The following is a 12,418-nucleotide window of genomic DNA, read 5'->3' as shown; positions in this document are numbered from 1 at the left end:
TTTAAAGGGCATGTGGGTGGCTATATGAATAGGATGGGTTTAGAGAGATGTGGGCCAAGTGCTGGCAAATGGGACTAGATTAATTTAGGATATCTGGTCGGCATGGACGAGTTTGACCAAAGGGTCTGTTTCAGTGATGTCCATTTGTATGTATGTATGACTTGAAAAAGATTTAACAACCAGCTAACATTAGATATTCCAATCTTTATCACATCGTACAGTTTGCATAAACTGGTTGCCGTGTTCTCAATATTGGAATGGTATCTACTCTTCAAGCATACCTGCATTATTGAAGCTCTGAAACATGCCAGATGATTGTCAGCTGTTTCTTTGGCAGCCCTGGCGCTACCAACTCCACTTCTGGAACCACCCCCGCCCACCCCCCTCCCTCACTAATGTCGGGTGCCCCAGCGACCAGCTATCGCAGCCATTTGGAAAAGGAGCCAGGAGTTCTGACTCTGCACACCCAACTCACAGACAGAAATCCAGGCCACGTAGAAAGAGGCCACACAGAGAATTGAGCCCAGAGGTCACGACAGCAATGAAGGAATATTTGGGGAAAAAAACACATGCAATGGAAACAATATAAAAGAGAGAGAATTTGCTTTCAGTAAAGGAACATTTACAGATATTTCGGCCAACCGTGAAAAGAGAAAGTGATGGAATTCCAGTTTGGAATTAAATAGCCGGAGTTGTAGAATCCCAGAGTCATGCTGTGAACATCACACAGATTTTCCTAGCCTTTACGATGGACAGACAAAGTTTGGTTGTTTCACAAGGTGACCCATTTCTCAATGCACTGCATCATACGCTGAAGGACTTGTTTGATATCAATGTTGAAGATTGTCAGGGAAGAGAAATAAGGTTATCGACGGGATACAGTTCCTCACTGGTTTTTGTCAGTGGGAGAACTGCCCATGTTCCAGCCAGTGCCAAGGTCAAATACACTCTGGTGTCTGACCTGCAGTGATAGGAAACCGGGATAGAACATTCCAGAGAACTGGATGAGAAGGCACGAGTTAATACTCGTTCTCAACTCGCTGGCATCGTCTCTCCCCCCAGAATGTTGACTTTTTAAAAATTCATTCATGGGATGAGGCCATCCCATCACTGGCCCAGCCAGCATTTGTTGCCCAAGAAGGCGTCAAAACTCAACCACATTGCTGTGGGTCTGGAGTCACATGGAGGCCAGATCAGCTAAAGATGGTAATTTCCCTCCCTAAAGGACATTAATGAACCAGATGGGGGTTTCCTTGACAATCAGCAATGGCAATACCCGACTTCCTTTTTAAGTTGCATTCAAACTCCACCATCTGCTGCAACAGAGCCTGGCCTGGGGTCTCTGGATTAACAGTCCAGAGATAATACCACGAGGCCATCACCTCCTGTAGCTGTTGGGTCAGCATTTCCTGCTCCCTATTTCTGTCTCCAATGACAAGATTGAAATGCCAGTGTAGGAGAAGGCCATTCAGCCCCTCCATCCTCTTCCACCATTCAATTAAATCACGCCATATTGCAAATGCTGGGGGCACTCGACAGGTCTAACAGCTCCTGTAGAGAGAGAAAGACAGAGTTAATGTTTCGAGTTGTCTTCAGAAGTTCCTCAGTTCTGAAGAAGAGTCACACCTGATTTGAAACATTAAACCAATTGGATCATGATTTATTTCCTAACTCACTGTGTCCAACTTGGTATCTCTAAGCATCCTACCCAAACATAAGTCAATCAACTTCAGTCTTGAAATTTTCCTTTGACCCATGCAGCCCTCCATAGTGTTTTGAAGAAGATTTCCAGTTTTCCACATACTTAGTGTGAAGGAATGATTCCCAGTCTCACCCCGAAATGGCCTGGCGTTAACTCCTCGGTTAAAATGTTCACCCAACAAAGCAAATAGGTTTTCTCCAAGAAACCACTGGGATCAGATGAAACACTTGAACGAGATTGCCATCGTGTCGGTGGGCGGGGAATTTGGTTACCCGGTGTCTGAAGGTGATCGATTCCTCTCGTTTGCAGATTTTACATGAAAGAAGGGCCTGGTGTGAAAATCACAACGTGGATCCTCTGGTGTGGACCAACCAGCGGGTCATTAAATGGGTGAGGGAGATCGATCTGAAGGTGGGTGATCCCAGATGTTGCAGCAGAATATGTCTTTGTGTCGTGTGATCTCCACTGTTATATGCTACACAGGCTTCAGCCAGGATAAAGACTTACGATAAGGGAATAGTGATAGAGAAAGTGCTGGTCTACTATAGAAAGGATATTATTAAACTAAAAAGAATACAGAAGGGGTTTACTAGAATGCTACCTGGGCTGTAGATGGCACGGTGGCTCAGTGGTTAGCATTGCTACCTCACAGCTCCAGGGAGCTGGGTTTGATTCCACCCTCAAGTAGCTGTCTGTGTGGAGTTTGCACGTTCTCCCTGTGTCTGTGTGGGATTCCTCTGGGTGCTCTGGTTTCCCTGTCGAGCCCACATTCAGTCTGCAGCATTTTCATTTCTCATTAAAAGGTTTGGATGGCTTTGATTGAAGGAGCAACATTGGCCAGGGGCATGAGGAGAATCCCTGCTTCTCTCCAAAGAGTGTCGGGAGAATGTCCACATCTCCGGAAACAGGCACGCGGGGCCTTGGCTCTTTGAATGATGACATTCCTGACAGTGCAGTGGTCTTTCACAACTCTCACTGGCTGGAGCAAGCTCAAACCTTCCAAATAAAACCTACAAGGTGTGGGGAAAGTGAAGAGATGCACCCTTCCTTGTTTTTACTGGCTGCCTGACTACAGCTGCCCTTTGAGAGGCGTGTGGCTGGAATCTCAATCGGAAAGCTCTTCAGGAACCTTAAATCCTTCCTCCCAGTCTGTCTTTCTTCAGGATACCAAAGGCCTCCGCCAGCAGCCTGTCTGAGCCTTGTATCGCCATGGTGACAGGCTGTAGGCAGGAACTGAGATGTAGGCCTCATGTTTTCCTGATCTGTGGTCAGTTGCCTCTGACAGGATTAAAAATGAGAGGCAGTGGTTATAAATTGGACTGGTGATTTACTAACCCCCAGTTTACATCATCGTGCAGTGACCATTGCCCCCACCCAGTGTTAGCTGTGGAGGTTGGGGAGAGTGGGAACACCAATTCGGTTTTGTTGATGATAGGTCAGTTATTACATATGCAGCCACCTGGCAGCAGGCATTCACATAGTGTGGTTTTGGATTAACTCTCTTGTACCGCATGCTCCCCTATGATGCTGCTCACACTGAACAAGAATGTCGCCAAAAAACTCAACAACTCTCTATCCAGGTTAACATTTGATGAATATGTAGCCTTTAGAACATTGAGCAGGTGCGTCCTTTAAATGAAATGGAGTGCCCTCCCTTCTGCTTTACTTATTTCTTATTGTTGTCCATAACTTGGTCAAGACTCCTTTCACTGAACAGGCCTCTGGGCCTTGTTTTCTGTCCTGAACAGGAATACGCAGACAACCTCCTCAACAGCGGAGTCCATGGTGCAGTGCTTGTCCTTGAACCCACCTTTAACGCGGAAGCCATGGCAACAGCACTAGGAATTCCCAGCAACAAGCACATCATCAGGCGCCACCTCTTTGAAGAGCTCAGCTTGATCGTCAATCCAGCCAGGTAGGAGAGGGCACCGTTGAGCGGTAGAAGGGTCCGGGATATGGTCAGGTTAAAACCGTGGGTAGCAGTCAACTGCCTCATCAAGTGTCGCACTGTAATGTGGAAATGCTGTCTGGCAGATGGTAATAACATGGAGAGGTGCACAATGCCACGCTGCCAGCCATGAGAAATGGAACCTTTACAGTTACAGTTCAGTGCCTGGTCAATTGTTACTTTCTTCTTGTTTAAGTGTTTTATTTTCTGCTTATCCTGCGTCACTGGCAAACCCAGTGTCTGTTGTCAGTCATGATTTGCCATTGAACTGAGTGACTACAAAGCCATTTCGGGGCCACTTAAGAGTCAGTCACATTGCTGTGGAGGTCTGGAGTTACATGCCTCATTCCTGACGAAGGGCTCTTGCCCAAAACATCAACCCTCCTGCTCCTCAGATGCAGCCTGACCGGCTGTGCTTTTCCAGGACCACACACTCGGCTCTGATCTCCAGTATCTGCAGTCCTCACGTTGTAATGATCTATGTTCTATATATGTTCTATGTAAGTCAAGCCAAGGTAAAGATGACAGGTTCCCTTCCTTAAATCAGTTGGGTTTTAACAACAAATTGCTTTATGCTCACCACTAGATGGGTTTCTAAATCCAGACTGATTCCTTGAATACAAATAGATGGTATTTGAACTCCTCCACAGAGTTTTAGCCTGAATTGCTGGAGAACGATTCCAATGATGACACCGCTACACCACCTCCCTGCTGTGTTGAAGCTCAATGCTTCCCTCCTTCCTCAATATAATCCATGTTTCTTATCTACCAATCATAGAGAAAGAGATTTTTCACAATATCTGGATGATTTAAAGCACCTTTACAGCCAGTGGCCTGCTTTTGAAGTGTATTCCTTGTCGTGATGTAGGAAATGCAGTCACTAGGTCTTACACAGCAAGCTCCCACAAACAGCCGTACCATCATGACCATATTATCCCCATTCGCGATGCTGATTGAGGAATAAAACTTGGCCAGAAAACCGGGAGAACTCTCCATTTCTTCTTCAGAATAGTGCAGTGAGGTCTGCTACACCTAAACACATCCACGTCTGAAACAGCCCAGGTTCAAATGCAACAAAGATCTGGATAATATCCAGCTGACAAGTGGCATGTAATATTCACACCACGCAAATGCCAGGCCATGACCATCTAACAATCTAGAAAGTGTGAAATAAGGCATTCAGGATCCTGGCCTTTGTACATCAGTGTGCCTCCTGCCGATACGGGTGACTAGGTAGTTAGTGCTGTTGACGTCATCACTGTGTGCTCACTCTGTATTGGAACCAGAAGTGAATTAATGCAGCTGTTGTGACTGCCTCTCTCCCATGCCCTGTTCTGTGCCTTCGCTCTTCATCATTCTGCTTGCTGCTCTCTTCTCTTTTTGATGGAAAGGTGTGTACAAAGTAACAGCCTGGTCCTTGCAGCTAAACTCGGTGAATTCTACCCCTTTGACACCTCCTTAAAGAGGGGAGGGTGTTGGTGCATTATTCACCTCAGTGTCTTTAGCAGTGCTGGGTAATTCTGGACGCTCTCAAGTCCCATTGCCAGGCCAGCAATGTCTCTTTTTTTTATTTGTTCAGGTGATGTGAGTGTCATTGGCTCAGCCAACGATTATTGCTCATTTCTGACTGTCCTTGATCTGAATACTCCCTCCAAGGGCAGTTAAAGCAACATTACTGGGGCCAGCATAGGTCAGACTAGATCGAAACATCATTCTGGATTAGTGGTGCTGGAAGAGCACAGCAGTTCAGGCAGCATCCAAGGAGCTTCGAAATCAACGTTTCGGGCAAAAGGCCTTCATCAGGAATAAAGGCAGTGAGCCTGGAGCGTGGAGAGATAAGCTAAAGGAGGGTGGGGGTGGGGAGAAAGTAGCATAGAGTACAATGGGTGAGTGGGGGAGGGGATGAAGGTGATAGGTCAGGGAGGAGAGGGTGGAGTGGATAGGTGGAAAAGGAGCTAGGCAGGTAGGACAAGTCCGGACAAGTCATGGGGACAGTGCTGAGCTGGAAGTTTAGAACTAGGGTGAGGTGGGGGAAGGGGAAATGAGGAAGCTGTTGAAGTCCACATTGATGCCCTGGGGTTGAAGTGTTCCGAGGCGGAAGATGAGGCGTTCTTCCTCCAGGCGTCTGGTGGTGAGGGACCGGCGGTGAAGGAGGCCCAGGACCTCCATGTCCTCGGCAGAGTGGGAGGGGGAGTTGAAATGTTGGGCCACGGAGCGGTGTGGTTGATTGGTGCGGGTGTCCCGGAGATGTTCGCTAAGGCGCTCTGCTAGGAGGCGCCCAGTCTCCCCAATGTAGAGGAGACCGCATCGGGAGCAATGGATGTATTCCCAATTCCTCCGCCTCCGCCAGATCTGCTCCCAGGAGGACCAGTTCCACCACAGAACACACCAGATGGCCTCCTTCTTTAGAGAGCGCAATTTCCCTTCCCACGTGGTTAAAGATGCCCTCCAACGACTCTCGTCTACATCCCGCACCTCTGCCCTCAGACCCCACCCCTCCAACCATAACAAGGACAGAACGCCCCTGGTGCTCACCTTCCACCCTACCAACCTTCGCATAAACCAAATCATCCGCCGACATTTCCACCACCTCCAAACAGACCCCACCACCAGGGATATATTTCCCTCCCCACCTCTTTCCACCTTCCGCAAAGACCGTTCCCTCCGTGACTACCTGGTCAGGTCCACGCCCCCCTACAACTCACCCTCCCATCCTGGCACCTTCCCCTGCCACCGCAGGAATTGCAAAACCTGCACCCACACCTCCTCTCTCACCTCTATCCAAGGCCCTAAAGGAGCCTTCCACATTCATCAAAGTTTTACCTGCACATCCACTAATATCATTTATTGTATCCGTTGCTCCCGATGCGGTCTCCTCTACATTGGGGAGACTGGACGCCTCCTAGCAGAGCGCTTTAGGGAACATCTTTGGGACACCCGCACCAATCAACCACACCGCCCTGTGGCCCAACATTTCAACTCCCCCTCCCACTCTGCCGAGGACATGGAGGTCCTGGGCCTCCTTCACCGCTGCTCCCTCACCACCAGACGCCTGGAGGAAGAACGCCTCATCTTCCGCCTCAGAACACTTCAACCCCAGGGCATCAATGTGGACTTCAACAGCTTCCTCATTTCCCCTTCCCCCACCTCACCCTAGTTCTAAACTGTCCCCATGACCTGTCCTACCTGCCTATCTCCTTTTCCACCTATCCATTCCACCCTCTCCTCCCTGACCTATCACCTTCATCCCCTCCCCCACTCACCCATTGTACTCTATGCTACTCTCTCCCCACCCCCACCCTCCTCTAGCTTATCTCTCCACGCTCCAGGCTCACTGCCTTTATTCCTGATGAAGGCCTTTTGCCCGAAACGTCGATTTCGAAACTCCTTGGATGCTGCCTGAACTGCTGTGCTCTTCCAGCACCACTAATCCAGAATCTGGTTTCCAGCATCTGCAGTCATTGTTTTTACCTCCTAGATCGAAACATCAGCCCCTCCTTCCCTAAAGGACATTGGTGAACCAGATGGAGTTTTACAACAACTGATAGTGCCATTAGGATAGCTTTTTATTGAATTCATATTGGACTATACGCCATGTTGGGATCCAAAACCCGTATCACCAGAACATTAGCCTGGGGTTCTTGATTACTCGTGCTTTTACCACTACACCACCATCTCCCCATACATTTAAAGTCCACATCCTTGTGTTCTAACCTCTCTATGCTCTCATCTCTACCTCTCATAGTCATCTCAGTCAGCCTCGTAACCTCCCATCTGCATTCCTCCGATTCTGATCCCTTGCACATTCCCGTCTCTCCTGTATTGATGGTTCTTCCTTGAACCTCCCAGGCTTTGAGCTCTGGAATTCCCTCCTTAGACCATTCCTCCTCTCCGTTTTTTTTAAGATTCTCCTTAAGGTCTGCCACAATGATCCAGTCTTCAATCACCACACCTAAGAGTCTCAAATTTTGTTTGATAGCCTACCCCTGAAGCCACTGGAATATTCCTGTGAATTAAGTGCACTGTAACAATACAAGTTGTTATTGGATATTGAATAGTGATTTGTTGTTCAATAGATAGACCAAGGAATATCCCTCAGACATCATAGCAGTGCCAAGCAGTCTCCGCTGAAGTAAAGATGGGGTTGGATGTCAGTTTACAAAGAACAAAGAAAATTACAGCACAGGAACAGGCCCTTCAGCCCTCCAAGCCTGCGCCGATCCAGATCCTCTATCTTAACCTGGCGCCTATTTTCTAAGGATCTGTATCCCTCTGCTCCCTGCCCATTTATGTCTCTGTGTAGATTCATCTTAAATGACGCTATCATGCCCGCCTCTGGCAATACGTTCCAGGCACACACCACCCTCTGCATGAAGAACTTTTCACGCATAACTCCCTTAAACTTTTCTCCTTTCACCCTGAACTCGTGACCCCTAGTAATTGAGTCCACCACTCTGGGAAAAAGGTTCTTGCTATTCACGCTGTTTATATCTCTCATGATTTTGTAAACCTCAATCAGGTCCCCCCTCAACCTCCGTCTTTCTAATGAAAATAATCCTAATCTACTCAACCTCTCTTCATAGCTAGCGCCCTCCATACCAGGCAACATCCTGGTGAACCTCCTCTGCACCATCTCCAAACAATCCACATCCTTTTGGTAATGTGGTGACCAGAACTGTCTGCAGTATTCCAAATGTAGCTGAACCCAAGGTCCCATAGAACTATAGCATGACTTGCCAACTCTTGTACACTATACCCCGTCTGATGAAGGAAAGCATGCTGTATGCCTTCTTGACCACTCTATCGACCTGCGTTGCTACCTTCAGGGAACAATGAACCTGAACACCCAGGTCTCCCTGTACATCAATGTTCCCCAGGACTTTTAAGCTGAACCAATGCTGCCTGGACTGCTCTGTATTTGTCCTCCTTAAAGCAGTGTCCAAACGTTTAGTGCTAATTGATGTGGAATTGTGGACAGTTCTGTACCAGGAGGCTTTAGAGAACTTATTTCGGGGCCTGGGAATTTTGAGACTCGATTCTGTCATACGGTTGAGTGCTTGGATATCAATGGCACATTCGCTAACATTTAGGCCTCTTGGTACTGAGTACAGGGATCATTGAAACTCAGGGTCAACTCTCTTCAACCCTTTCTTCAAGATGATTTTTCATTTGACTTTCTCCCTGAGCTGTACAACGGCCCAGTGATGGTTTGTTTTATACAGTGACCACAGTCCGCAGTCCGTGTGGATGGGAAAGTCCAACCTGGTTCCTTCATGCTGCCACTATTTCAGCTTTCCAACCACACCATCATAAATCAGTTCAAAGTTAAGGATCCACTAGCCTGCCTATGCAAATCCAATCCAATATGGAGCCAAGTTTGCAAATTGCTCACAGAGACTCCAGTCGCACTTCTCCTGGGAACTAAAGAAAAAAATTTGCATTCATGTAGCGCCTCTGAGACCATTCAAACACACCTTCCCAGGTGATGAGTGACCTTGGAGGTATTATCATTTTTTTTTGTAAGAGAAGTGCAGGGCTGCCAGCATTTCACAGGCACCAGTCCCTGGAACACAACCACAAGGAGAATGACCACATTTTTTTTTCCTGGCGTGAGTTGAGTGGCAAATGTTGGCCTGATCAAGGGAGATTTGCAGCTCAAGCTCAAAGAGGAGATGCACTGGCTCCGATTCATGCTGTGCAGCTGCTCCTCTGGAGGGCGCTCTCCAGGGAGTTGCCAATGGGTAGGTGAGACTCGGGAGGTTATGTATCCTCACATGTTGCTGACAACAGCAGCCTGTGACAGTCCAACTTGTAATATTTCTCTTCCAATTCAAAATTGTTTCTTCAAAGGTTTGCATTTTAGTTTGCGGATCGATTGATAAGAACGATTTTGTGTGCTTGTACTCCAGTGTTAAAGGAACACATTCTGCTGTGTCCAAAAACAACTTCTTTAGACTCTTGAGCTTCTTCTTTGTAGAAATGATTGGATTAGTGGAAATGTTGTGAGCCTCCAGGCTGGTTGAAACCATTTCACTGCTGCCCCATCACTCTCTGATATGTGGCCTCTCTCGGTGTTGTTCCTCGCCTGTATCTGCCAGGGGATTGATTCAGCTTCTGTTTGCAGTTATTTCTCACCCATTAGTCAGTCACACACCTCTATCATTGTCGTTCTCTCCACAGAATGTTAAATGCGACAGAAAAAGACTTTATTCACTTTCTCTGAAAACTTAATGGGAGAATCTCAAGCTTGGGATTTTGTCATCGCCGGTTAGATTTTACTGAAACACTGAATCTCCCCCAGATTCCATTCCAGCTGCCAATAGGAAACATGTTGTTTGCAGCATCTTGAAACCAGAACTTTCTCCATTTAAAGCTTCAGACAACGTGTGGGGGTTAGAATGATGACACAGACCACGACCCCACCCCAACTTTGTTATGAAGGTTTTGAACCCCAACAACATGTGGGCTCCTCAGCAGAATCACGAGCCAGGGGCAACTATTTATTTGAAACATCCCTGACCTACTTTCAGGCCAGGGAACTGTATCCGAATACGGCATCCATTTTGTGCACTGTAAGATCCCACATAAACTCTGCGACCAGTCAGCAATTGCGGTTGGTACGGGGTTTGGGGGAATACAGAAACAGATGCCAGTGTACCTCCCCCATTTTCCTTGAAGTGTGAACTCAGGTGAACCAGTGCAGGCCTCACTATTTTGTGTGTCTTCCTAAAGGACGGGTATTGGTAATCCAACACGATGCAGGTAACTCTGCTCCCCTGCTCCACGAGATGATGGACAGATTTGTGAGACTATATATATTTTGCCTCAGGTTTCAACATCCACTTTATCCAGAATGGTGTAAACATCCAAGATATGTCAACAGACTGAGGGGCTATCTGGCTTCATTGCAGGGGGGTGTGAGGAGGGGTACATTTTGATAGGAAGCATAGGTAGGCTGCATTCTCCTTGGAAAGTAAGGCCTGGATTTTCAATTCCGGCTCAGGCAGATGGATTTGAGAAATTTTCCAGCCCACTACCCCGGAAACGCTTTCGAATGGCAAGATCTTCATTTGGAAGGGCTGGGGCATCTGTGGGATTGTGTCTGGAACATTGTCTCCAGCTGCAGGTTGGAGGCAGCCACAGTGGCCAAGTATCGTGATGGGCGGCCTTGGTTCACTTGCAAGTTCTGAGGAAGGGTTGCTCGACCTGAAACATTAACCCCGCTTTCTCTCCACAGGTGCTGCCAGATCTGCTGAGTCTTTCCAGCTATTTCTACTTTTGGTTTTCTTGGACCTTTGCCCAGATTCTTTGGTCAGTGATAACCTGTGACCTTCACTCCTTCACCAGCCTGACCATGCTCCATGCCCCATCCATGTCAACTCATGTCAACTCATGCTCATCACTTATCTTCATGACCCCTTCATGACTCCTTACCAACTGAATGCCAAGCCACACCTCCAATCCACCCATGATCCTTTATAACTCCATGCCAACTCATTTACCCAGTCCATCCCATAGTTCCTCATAATGCCATGCCAATTTAATAACACTATCCACTACTGTTTGCCTCTCTGCCTTCTGTCTCAGTCACCACAAAGGCCAGACCTCCAGAATCGTATTGACATGAAACTAATTAGAGATTTAATTATGTATTTAAAGCTTTTACCATAGTTATAAAAACTGAGTCAAATCATTCAATCCTCTCAATGACATGATCCATTATAAAAACAAAACATTTGTACTTACAACCCCAAATCAAAGACAGCTAATCCTTTAATAAACTCTTTGAGCTGTCAATCAAACTGTGCACTACAGTTCCTCAAGTGAGATGATAATAGGATGTAGAAAGTTGCTAGGCAATAACAAAGACAGAATTATAGCCTTGGAATAATATCAACACATTACGATAACAGCTAGAACATATTATTTTCAACTCTCAACTCTCGTTGACAATGGTAGCCTTTTTTAGTTTTTAAATGACTGGGGATTTAAATAACTTTACAGCTTGACAGTTCTATAGATGCTGTCACCCTTCAAGAGAATTTATGACAGCTCTAAAGGTTTGTAACTCCTGAAAGTTAAGGCTTTTGCTCCAGAAAAGGTGGAGTCTGTTTGAACTCAGCGCTGAACATACGAGTGGAGTTCTGGTTTTCCTCATATCAGTCATGTCACTTTCCAGAAATAGAATCTGTCAGATACAGAGGGTGGGATCCAGATCTCATCCACCATTTTAAAATTTCCGTGAAAAATTAGATTCCCTACAGTGTGGAAACAGGCCCTTTGGCCCAACCAGTCCACACTGACCCTCCGAAGAGTAGCCCACCCAGACCCATTTCCCTCTGACTAATGCACCTAACACTACGGGCAATTTAGCATGGCCAATCCAACTAACCTGCACATCTTTGGACTGTGGGAGGAAACCCACACAGACACGAGGAGAACATGCAAACTCCACACAGACAATCACCAGACGCTAGAATCGAACCTAGGACCCTGGTGCTGTGAGTCAGCAGTGCTGACCACTGAGCCACTGTGCCACCCAAGGGCCTATGTCTCTAAACAGAGAAGAGAATTAAGGGCCTCAAGGCAATACAGATACACAGGTCACTAAAAGCAGTGACAAAGTTCATAAGGCAACACAAGAAACAAAACATTGGGGTTCACTTCTATGGAGTTAGAATTGAAAAACAAAAACATTATGTGTGGAAACATGGTTAGACCACATATGAGCACCATGTCAATTATAGCTACACTGGAGAAAATGCAAG

General features: G+C 46.9%; 1 protein-coding gene across 7 annotated transcripts in view; it reads left to right on the top strand.

Moving 5' to 3' along the window:
* Positions 1-12,418, top strand: part of LOC122540243 (kazrin-like) — a 719,824-nt gene that overhangs the window by 654,251 nt on the left and 53,155 nt on the right. For all 7 annotated transcript variants that reach the window (XM_087980531.1, XM_087980530.1, XM_087980528.1 and 4 more), the window contains 2 exons: positions 2,012-2,113; positions 3,451-3,617. In XM_087980531.1, coding sequence (XP_087836657.1) covers positions 2,012-2,113; positions 3,451-3,617 — 269 coding nt within the window. The remainder of the gene's footprint in view (positions 1-2,011; positions 2,114-3,450; positions 3,618-12,418) is intronic.

Source organism: Chiloscyllium plagiosum, unplaced genomic scaffold (assembly GCF_037043375.1).
Source record: "Chiloscyllium plagiosum isolate Xiang-an unplaced genomic scaffold, Cpla_swu_hap1 HiC_scaffold_37, whole genome shotgun sequence".
Taxonomy (NCBI): domain Eukaryota; kingdom Metazoa; phylum Chordata; class Chondrichthyes; order Orectolobiformes; family Hemiscylliidae; genus Chiloscyllium; species Chiloscyllium plagiosum.
The sequence above is the reverse complement of the archived record's forward strand: the minus strand, read 5'-3'. Positions and strand labels throughout refer to the sequence as shown.